The sequence below is a fragment of the Atractosteus spatula genome, chromosome 25 (genome assembly GCF_055471065.1).
Source record: "Atractosteus spatula isolate fAtrSpa1 chromosome 25, fAtrSpa1.hap1, whole genome shotgun sequence".
Classification (NCBI taxonomy): Eukaryota; Metazoa; Chordata; class Actinopteri; order Semionotiformes; family Lepisosteidae; genus Atractosteus; species Atractosteus spatula.
Window position 1 is genome coordinate 647580 of NC_142730.1, and position 10954 is coordinate 658533.

Here is a 10954-nt window from a genome sequence, read left to right on the forward strand (position 1 = left end):
AGTAAAGCCCATTGAGATCAGGATAAAAACACAGTATCGTGCAGCAAATCACAGTGAGATCATGGTAAAATCACAGGAGATCAGTTGAAAATCCAAATATTCTTTACTGGAACGAATAAAAGAAAATTTAAAAACCACTCATGTAAATATGGTAAAGCCATTAGATTGCCTTGAAAAGAGGAAGTTGTTTACACTTTCAATACAGCTGTAAACCATGAGCCAATGGAAATGGCGGCGAGAAATTGTTTCTGTACTGCCCAGGATCATGGGAACACTGTGGATATCCCTAATATACATCTCTCCAGGTGCATCATGGGAACACTGTGGATATCCCTAATATACATCTCTCCAGGTGCATCATGGGAACACTGGATAACCCTAATTCACATCTCTCCAGGTGCATCATGGGAAACACTTGACCCAGTGCAGCACACAACAATGATGGAGGGTTTGACACTTAGGACACCTCAGGAAAACTCTAAGAGCTCAGAACTACCATGGTAAAGTGGAAGAATATCATTGATGAGTTCACTTATGATCTTTCGAAAGACAACAACTCCTCTTACTGAGCATTGATCTATTCACTATGTTGCTAAATGTCTTACAAAAAATGTAGGCCTCCCAGTAATTGTATCGGCTACATTCTCAATGGAGAATCCACCTTCCAAATATTGCTACTGAACAGGCAGTGCAGGGAAATCAGATCTCCAGTCTCTGAATGTAAGTCTTGAAATTTTCTTAAGGAATCTCCGGATTGAATTGCAGCAGAACAAAACAGGACACACACAACATGCCAGGTGTCTCTGCCTCTACAGTGCATCTCCTGACATATTCCATGGCTTTCTGATTACTTAAACTAGGCAACATATATATATTAACCAGGAATTTTCCATTGATGATCTTCCGGATGTGTCCTTGAATTCCGGCCTGCTGGTCTTGATTTGGAATAACTACTGGATTCAAACTATTTTTTTACATTTTTTAAAACCACCTTCAAATATCCTCTCTGATGTCGCATTTCCATTGAGCAGGAAATAGAAATTTCCCCCTTTAAACCAGTTATAAAAGTACACTTTCACTCTGTCTTCTCAAACTCTGGTCAAGTCGTAGCTCCTAGGACAGAAACAAAGCCATAATTAACGTCTTGGATAATTAGCTTTCTGCATGTCACTGCTGCTGTTACTAGTAAGAGCGATAAAGTGTAGTGCAGTGGGGATTTTGACACAGAAGGGCTCCCCTGTGTTGCCTTTGGGGAATTCTCCAGCTCAGGGGACGAGGTCACACCTTTGATCTAAAGCTCTGCGTGATCATTTGGAATGAAATACAAATACAAGCAGTTGTGCAATACTGGCAGTTCGCTTTGCTGGTAGATACAGTAACCTCCACAACAAGCTCTGGGAAGTCATACAGTGCAAAACGTCAAAAATGAAATGATCGGAATGAAGTGGACATGACTGCACCCCAGGGCAGATGGAACCTCGACTTACTTTCCTTTTTTCATGCGGCACTTCGGCATCCGGCAGCTTCTGCCACCTGGGCGGAGAGGAGAGAGGAGAGAGGACAGAGTCAGGGGCCTCGCGCTGGCGCAGGGCAGGAGTGACCGAGGAAAAGAGACAGAAGAAAGGAAGGCGGAGAGTGGGGATGATGGGACTGCGAGAAGCAGAGAGGGGGATGATGGGATTGTCCGGGAGCAAGTCAGAAGGAGAACAGAGAAACTCACAGCTCATGACCAGGATGCCCATGATGAACAGTACGCCAGCAAACACCAGGCCCAGTCGTCTGAGAAAGGAGTAATCTGGAGAGAACAAGGAGACAGACGTGCTCTCGCTACAAACGCTGACAACCACAAGTCAAAATCCACACGCTCTGTCCTGCGGAACAGCTCTGCTACACTGTTTGTGTCTTCTATTCGCAAGAACTCAAGAGAATTGGACTTTAATCCTGCTCTAAGAGCTATATATATGCAATATAAATCCTTTGTCCCACAAGCAGTGTTTTATTTGTAGTTTAAGTTTAGGAAAACATTTTAGATCTAATTTTTCCATTCATATCTGCTGAGCCTGAATTTGCTCACTGCTGTAACTCTTGTAAGCAGAGCAGAAGGGATACAATTAAAGGAATCCGACCCCAAATTAAAAAAAACAGCCCCAGCTGAGCTCCTCTTCTGAAGGACTGTCAGGGACAGCGTGCTGGACCACAGCTGGACTGTGTCCCTTCAGCCCTGCACCTGTATTGTCTTGTGACTGAGCAGTACAAGTGACACCGATGTGAATGTTTCAGGGGCTTTTAAGATTTACAGTAAAAATGAAGATCTGGTTACCGTATTTAAAATCATTGTCGCTGCTGTCTTCTTTAACTAAGATAGAAGAGAAACACATGTTAAATGAATAAGCATTATTCTCTCTCCATTACACACGGAGCCTGTTTCCTGGTATGGCAGCTTCATCTGAAAGGGCTTAGGGGTGACATGGTGGCACAGGGGCTCTCTGTGTGTGGAGTCTGTATGTTCTCCCCATGCTTGCGTGGGTTTCCTCCAGGTGCTCTGGTTTCTCCCACAGTCCACAAGCATGCTGGTGGGTTAGTGGGCTTCTGGGATAGACTCCGGCTGCCCCACGACCCGGAATGGGAAGAAGTGGCTAGAGGATGAGCCCCCTCTCCTCCTCCCCCAGCTCAGGGGCAGTCTGGTGAAAGTGACAGGTGTGTCCTGCAACATCGCCATCTCCTGCCATTTCTGGTAGACAAGCCCTCCCCAGACACAGCCAGCGCTCTGGACAAGCAGTAATAATGGAAGGCTACTGACCTCCAGACCCTGCTTGTTCAGAATTGTCCTGGTTCCCTGGGAGACGAAGAGAGAAAGGAATTTGCTGAAATGTTAAGTATTTTTTTCTCTTGTGTAATTCTCATCTCCACTCTTGGATTCACCTTTCAAGGCATGAGAATCTGGACTCATGAAGACAGTAACTGGCTCAGTTCAGTCCCTGAGAGCCTCAGGTGTAGGCAGCACAATTTCTGACACAGTTCTTCAGAAAATAGATCAGTCTTCTCAAGGTACTGTGATGTTGCTCATTTTCCATCAGAATCTCTCAGCCCTGTTTACCTTGTGAGGAAGCGGAGCTCTGTGTTTCTGCACTGGTCGAGGATACGGAGGTAGTGGTAGAGGAGGCTGGGAGAAGGAAACAGAGACATGAGATGATGACTTTACTCCACTCACAGCTTTAGACCTTTGGACGTGACCATTGTTACAAGGTCTTGCACTCCTGCCAGTTTTATGGCAGACATCCTCAGTCTTGATCCTAGAGGGCCAGTCAGTGTGTCTGCAGGGCTGTCCAGTCCTGGTCCTGGAGGGTCAGTCAGTGTGTCTGCAGGGCTGTCCAGTCCTGGTCCTGGAGGGTCAGTCAGTGTGTCTGCAGGGCTGTCCAGTCCTGGTCCTGGAGGGTCAGTCAGCGTGTCTGCAGTGCTGTCCAGTCCTGGTCCTGGAGGGTCGGTCAGTGTGTCTGCAGGTTGTGAAATTACGAGCACTCAAGAAGCTGGTAAACTGGACCCAAAATGATCTGAGTGACACCCATAGACACACCGACGCCCCCAGACCAGACAGCTGCTCTCTAAGACACCCATGTCCCCCAGACAATGACTGCAATGTGAAACTACAGATTCAACTCAGAAAGGAAACCTGCTGAGCTACACACCTCACCTGGGGTCCTGCAGGAACACTCACACTCCCAAAGGCTGCTCATGACCTGGGCTGCACATTCATTTAGGGGCTGCAGCAGAGTAGTCTGACCCGGTTCTGGGGTCCAATTCAACATCCACACTTGCCGCGGAGTGGCAGCCCCCCCCAAAGCCCCGGAGACTGTCCTATCTGGCTCAGTTCAGTCCCTGAGAACCCCAGTCCTTTAGGGGCTCTAGTGCCTTCAGTCAGGGGTTAAAGGTCACTGTGAATCTGGGCTCATGAAGACAGTAACTGGCTCAGTTCAGTCCCTGAGAGCCTCAGGTGTAGGCAGCACAATTTCTGACACAGTTCTTCAGAAAACAGATCAGTCTTCTCAAGGTACTGTGATGTTGCTCATTTTCCATCAGAATCTCTCAGCCCTGTTTACCTTGTGAGGAAGCGGAGCTCTGTGTTTCTGCACTGGTCGAGGATACGGAGGTAGTGGTAGAGGAGGCTGGGAGAAGGAAACAGAGACATGAGATGATGACTTTACTCCACTCACAGCTTTAGACCTTTGGAAGTGACCATTGTTACAAGGTCTTGCACTGCTGCCAGTTTTACGGCAGACATCCTCAGTCTTGATCCTAGAGGGACGGTCAGTGTGTCTGCAGTGCTGTCCAGTCCTGGTCCTGGAGGGTCAGTAAGTGTGTCTGCAGGTTGTGAAATTACGAGCACTCAAGAAGCTGGTAAACTGGACCCAAAATGATCTGAGTGACACCCATAGACACACCGACGCCCCCAGACCAGACAGCTGCTCTCTAAGACACCCATGTCCCCCAGACAATGACTGCAGTGTGAAACTACAGATTCAACTCAGAAAGGAAACCTGCTGAGCTACACACCTCACCTGGGGTCCTGCAGGAACACTCACACTCCCAAAGGCTGCTCATGACCTGGGCTGCACATTCATTTAGGGGCTGCAGCCGAGCAGTCTGACCCGGTTCTGGGGTCCAATTCAACATCCACACTCGCCGCGGAGTGGCAGCCCCCCCGAAGCCCCGGAGACTGTCCTACCTGGCTCCGTGGTGGTGCTGAGGCCCCAGGTGTTCTCAGAATCCATGGGGAATTGAGCGACGCTGATGTTGTTCCCCTCCAGGGCTCCTGAGGAAACCAGAACCAGAGTCGGTCAGGACTCAGCTCGCACACCTCGCTCTCGCACGTATCGAAATGTGCTAAAGGCTGTTCATCTAGTATAATGCTCTCTGACGAGAGAGTGCATGTGTACCATCTCCAAACCATCACAGTGATTGCGTGCAGGTCATCACTAACACTCAGAGTCGTGAAAGTGCTCTGCAGACAAATCATATCACCTACGGCAAATGTACTTACATTAGTGAATACCTGAATGATATCATTAGTATATACTGTAGTGTAGTGTGTATATGGACGATATTGCTGGTATATACATCACTGCATAAGTGTATGATATTCTCAGAAATCCCAGAAAAACTATGGAAAATCCACAGTAGACATGCAGCAGCCCAGAATTGCCAGGACACCTTGCCACAGCCTGTCAGAGACACGCCAGAGCTCAGTGCACAAAACAACTGAATCCGAACTATTTGTGTGACCAATTTCTTCTCTCTGGTTTCTTTATCAATCCCAACTTCAAGGCGAGTGTTCAGGCTACTGTACCGCTGGTAATGGTGGACACATCGCCGCCCTGCAGGCTGAGTGTTGTAGGCTGCTGCTTTGTGGTTACAGCGTCTGACAGGCTCTTGTTTCCTTCTTGGAATGAAAAAGAAGAAATGTATTCTTCAGAAGGAAAAAATCAGGAAATTACAGTGTAATTTCATCAATTTATTGTCTTACACTTGCTTGTAATCTGACCTATTGCTGTACTTCCACTTAAAGGAGCGAAAAGGTTTCTGCTAAACCAATGACCAAGTCATTAAATTCATTCATTGTTCAATAAGCTGATTCATTTCTTCATTAGCACATACAGTAGGTATACAGCAGCAGCAGCAGCTGGTTCACAAGAAGGTATTAAAGCCTGTCATTTTACAGCACTGTGTGCTGTGTGTGTGCAGGTCTGTATAGTAGCACTGTGCTTACAGTGAGGTTTTCATGGGAATAAGAAAAAGTGAGGAGGAGAGAGAGGAGGGGGAGTGGAGGAGAGAGAGAGGAGAGAGGAGGGAGATGGGAGGAGAGAGAGTATGAGAGAGAGGAGGGGTGGTTAGGAGAGGGAGTGGAGAGGAAGTGGAGATGGTAGCTGTGGAGTACCTAGAGAATCCGTTGTTCCTGACAAAAGCGATGTCATTACAGTAGGAACTGCAGGGATCGTTGTCCTGACAGGACTGGCAGGGGTGCAGCCTGGAAAGAAGGGGAGAGCCGGTCAGTTGGTTAGGCCTCGACCTCCTCACCCACGGCCTGTGGACTCTATCTCATCTAGCGAAACTGCACCACGAGACGGGCAGCGTGAGGCTGTGCGGAAAGACAGGAAGTGGCCAACTGATTTCTAATTACAAGAGCGAGGGGCTTCCCAGCTGTAGCGATGAGGAAACCGGTGAGGCTGCCTTAGCTCTGTGTAGATGAGACAGAATGCTGCTGCACGGAAAACAGGAAGAAGAGCAGCTTGCAAAGAAGAAGGTCATTTTTCTGGTCTGGTAGATCGTTCAGTAGAAAAATAGATATAACAATCCCCTAGGACAGACCCTTGAGGTTTTCTGGGTGTTCTGTAACACAAAGGCTGTCAGTGGGAGAAATAATCCTGCAGTGCTGTCAGTGAGAGCTGCGTCTCTCCTCCAGTGGATGGAGACTCTGCTGTGGTCCTGCAGTGCTGTCAGTGAGAGCTGTGTCTCTCCTCCAGTGGATGGAGACTCTGCTGTGGTCCTGCAGTGCTGTCACTGAGAGCTGTCTCTCCTCCAGTGGATGGAGACTCTGCTGTGGTCCTGCAGTGCTGTCACTGAGAGCTGAGTCATGTGGAGCATTTTTCTGGACACAGCTGGGAGTACATGACTGGATGGAAAGTGTACACAGTGGTGTCAAGAACTGTAACAGTGACAGAACTCAACTGGATGAGCTAGATGAGCAGAATCCAAACAGACCTAATGGGTCAACTGGCCTCCGCAGCCTTTGTCATGTTCTCAACACAATTGCTAATTCATAATTTATGCAGGAGGGTAAAGAAAAGGAAAAACAAATTTTTTGTGAACACAAATATTTTACAAATAGCAGGTGTGCAAGTGCTAATAAGCAGCAAAAGCTCCGGTGCCTGTGCATTAGGCATGCTGGGTGGAGATGAAGAAAACCAGGAGTGGAGTGGGCTTTGTCTCACCTCCTAGCGTGAACAGCAGGCCAAAGGCAAACAGCTGGGTTGTCAGCATCTGTGAAGAGAGAGCACAGTCGAGACACTGAGACAGAGGCTTTGTGCAGGGAGCCGATCACGGCGCACACACACACAGCACACGGTGCAGATCTTGGGGGGAGACGCACATGGCCCTGGGAGCCCCAGGAGGCCACACGTGGGGTGGATGTCCCTCAATTGGCTGCCACAGGCCCCCCCCTCCCTAATGCTCTGGGTTCCAAGAGCTCCCCAGTCTGAATAGCTGAGAACTACACAGAAAGGGGTGAAGAGTGAGTCTCCTCCGTCCCTCTTTCTAACTCCCCTCCCCTCTACACCGTCTCTCTCAACTCCCTGCCCCCACGAGCTGCAGCCCAGCCCGAACAGGAGAACACCTTCTCACTCTCCGGAACACTCTGTGGCAGCGTTGCTCCAGTCCACACTAGCCAGCTTCTAGACGAGAGCCGTAAGCTCCGATGTGAAATCAGACGGGGGCAGGGAGGAGCTGGGCACAGATCTTTCTAGCACTGCGAGGATCCAGCTTTCAGCTGCATTCTGGGAAAACTGAGCCTTTGTTCGACCCTGACCATCAGCTGTAACTGTAATACAAAGTTCTGTAGCACGACACGTGTGAGCCGAGAACATCCTGCACCGGCCACCTCCTGGGGAACAGGACAGGAGCCTCGCTGCTACTACCACTACTACTAATAATAATAATTCTTTATTGGCGATCTGAGATGGTGATGTGAATTGGTCCTGCTTTGGAAACACTAATTCATTGTTCCTGTCAATAAAGATCTTTGAATTTGAACAGAAGCTTTATCCCCCTCCTTCTCTCAGTCCTTCCCTGAGAAAAGAAAGAAAGGAGAAGGCTCTCATACTCAAAATTCATGGAACTTTATTGTCATGCCCAGGGAATTACAGCATTGCCAAAGCAGAAAAATTAACAGAGCATTCACAGCACAACCACATTATTGGCGATTGAAGTACATCACATAAAAGATTGGTGAGAGACAGGCTCGCGCTCTGCTCTGCGGGCTGTGACAGGAGATCAGACACAGTGCTGCAGCTCTGGTGACTGTGCTCCCTCATCCTGTCAGAGGCAGGCCTGTCTCTCTTCCTCCCAGCACGCTCTTTCAACTTCCTGTTGTCAAGGGAGGACGACTTCTGCAAGCCTGCCCTTACCTCATCAACATCCGCACACCCGCTTGGCCAAAAACTCCCAGGGCCAGGGGCTGTACCTGTGCCCCTCGTTGTCGTTCTGTGCTCTCCTGTCACCTTTCGCCTCTCCGAGCTGCTTCATGCCCAAGACCTTAGTTTATCAGTGAAGGGCCAGCAGCCCTTGTCAACAGCTGTCGCGTTTAAACGTGCTGTTATCTGTGACTAGTGCAAGGAAACACAGGCACAGCACAGGGATACTACTGGAAAAACCTGGCAGCAGAATGGTCAGTCTTCATCATGGAGAAGATTTGCTTAAAAATAAACTTACTAGCAGCAGAATGGTCAGTGGGCAGCAGAACTGTAAAACAGCTGAAAACCATTTAATCTGGCCTGATGCTGCCATGAAAATATTAATCTTTAAACTACAAAAGTCATCGGTCCAGCTGTAGTACACTATGAGTAAGTTTATTTTTAAGCAAATCTTCTATATAATGAAGGTGAACATTTCCTTTCACTGAAGTAGCAGGATTGGCCAAATACCACCATCTCTCTAAATCAACCTGCTTCTATAAAACCAACATGATAAAAACAAGCACTTCTTTAGAAAAAAAAAGAGCTACAACCTGGCTTTTGGATGAGTAGACATGAGAGCATGAAATCTAGTTTTCAAATGTTAACAAGACGAAGCATAACGCTAATTTAATACCAAATGAGTATAAATTTTACTTCCAAAATGGAGCTGGAAAATTGGTACCCCCCAATTAATTACAATAATTAATTGATGTATTGTTATTAAACATTAATGAATGACTGCTTATAATTTTGCTGGAGCTGTACACACAAAAACCTCATTTATGTTACTCAAGACTTACTGTATTAAAAAATATTTCAAAGATTCAACACAAAACCTTTCACCATTACAGAGCATCTTCCCTTACAAACACATTTCTGTTTTTTCTGAATCACCCCCTGGTTTGCAGGAAAATGGAATCTGCTCTTTGCTGCAGATTTGCATCAGAAAATTTGCAACATTCTAACAATTAGCGCATGTTTTTACACTGCTTACACCACACTGCAGTTTTCTGTCACTAAGGGGAAAAGCACCTTTAGCCCAAATAAAATTGTAGGTAAGATTTATAGCTACAGGGAGTCAGGTCAGTGTTCACATGTCAGATGGCTCATCACAGGGATCTCCCAGGAGAATTTTAGGGGTATTTGGCGCCTGGTCTGTGGGTGTTGCGTGAAACCCATCACGTCCAACAGTCTCCAGTTTTAACTGCAGGTGGTTGTCAGCCATGTTCCACACACATGTGGCCGTGCCCACACACCCACACGCCCACAGATCTGGCAGGATTATCCCCCGGATTGAATCAATCCTAAATCCCCAGTCCGCTTCGGAGTTCCTGGAGTTCCACTGCGCACCAATTCTGCCCTGACCTCCCTCCCCCCGCACAGAGCCTGGTAACCGAAGCAGGGAGAGCTCATGAAGACCGTACGTTTGAATGTACGTCTTCAGGCCTATCCCAGACCCCCCTCAGAGGATCGTTTTACAAGGGTTTTGGGCAACAATTCTCGCCCGGCTGTCAGCGGGCCACAGCTCCTGAGCCTCCCCTCGCAGAGCTGCGATGGGGAGGGGGTGAGGGTTCGACTCCTGCCTCATGCACGCGCTGAGCACCCATCCCTGGTGCCGCCAGCCTGCCCCCCACCGCCTCTCTCGCGCTGCTCCGGGCCCTCACCGCCAGCGCGGCGCAAGCGGGGGCACATGTGCCCGTGGCAAGAGACCCGCTGCTCCGAATCTACCGTTTCGAAATTCACAAGCCCCTCATCTCCCTCCCTCTGCCTGCCCCCCCCCAGCATCTGCCCTGCAGGAGCCCCGACAGTCAGGGGGGACCCAGCCTTACCATGGTGCCCATCAGTCCAGATGAGGTTCGGCACGCTCAGCTCTTCCCTCTTCTCAGACAGACTAATGGAAAAAAACCTCATCAACCTGAGTCACTGGTGACTTCCTCTCTCCGCCTTCCGCACAGCCCTCCCCAGACTCTGCTTATCTCCGCGCGCTGCTGCTCTCTCTCCCTCTCTCTGCCCACAAGAGCACCCCCGCTCCCCGGCCCCAGAGCTGCGCAGTCGCAGGGTTCCCACCTGCAGCGCTGCCACGCCCTGCCCTGCAGAGATCAGCCTCCGCTGACGCAACAGTTAATCCTGCAGTGCTGGTGCCAGCTCCCTTTTCTGCTCGGTGTTGTGCCTCCACTTTCATTTTTCTCCTTTTCTTAACTTATCAAGACAGCAAGCTGCTCTTACTTTAAAATAGCACCTTCCGTGGTGCATCGTCCCTCAGCACTTCACGATAAAAGAAAATGACTTAAATTCAGTTAAAAGCTGGGATACAGAAGGCAGTGTTCACACAGGATCTGATCGTGCCGACTAACTTGTAAGTTCAGCTGGGAGATCTTACCACACTTACTTTGGGCTGGGAGATCACTCCACACTCCTGGAGTGACAGAATAGAAAGCACAGTTTCCAAGCATCTCTGAGGACTTCCGGGGACTCACTGGGAATTTCTGCCATCTGCCAGGGAGTCCCAGTGATCGGAGCCTTGTACTGGGAATCAGTCCAGAGCCAAACCACATGCTAGTGTGTAGGGACTTAACCGTTCACTGGTGTCACCAGGAAACACGACCATCTGACAGGTGAGCCGCACCATATTTATTCATTCCTAAATCCCCAATGTGTCCCAGGTCGCCCAGTGTCCCGGTACCCTTTTTATATCAGTGCACCCCCAAATGATCCCACACATTCAGTCC

General features: G+C 48.8%; 1 protein-coding gene across 4 annotated transcripts; it reads right to left on the reverse strand.

Annotated features, from left to right (window-relative positions):
* Positions 1–84: 84 nt before the first annotated feature.
* On the reverse strand, positions 85–10207 carry fxyd5 (FXYD domain containing ion transport regulator 5). Of its 4 annotated transcripts, none has more exons than XM_088905231.1 (12): positions 10055–10207; positions 6987–7035; positions 5933–6022; positions 5345–5437; positions 4724–4810; positions 4098–4163; positions 3098–3163; positions 2801–2836; positions 2321–2356; positions 1721–1795; positions 1488–1533; positions 85–1113 (listed from the first exon to the last, which is right to left on the reverse strand). In XM_088905231.1, the coding sequence occupies exons 1-12, from the start codon at positions 10064–10066 to the stop codon at positions 1089–1091; spliced, it is 681 nt and encodes a 226-aa protein (XP_088761357.1). In that variant the 5' UTR covers positions 10067–10207; the 3' UTR covers positions 85–1088. The 4 variants fall into 4 exon arrangements, with proteins under 4 accessions (XP_088761357.1, XP_088761358.1, XP_088761359.1 ...); XM_088905232.1 differs by having other exon boundaries at positions 5345–5434; positions 10055–10205; XM_088905233.1 differs by lacking the exon at positions 3098–3163.
* Between the last annotated feature and the right edge of the window lie 747 nt (positions 10208–10954).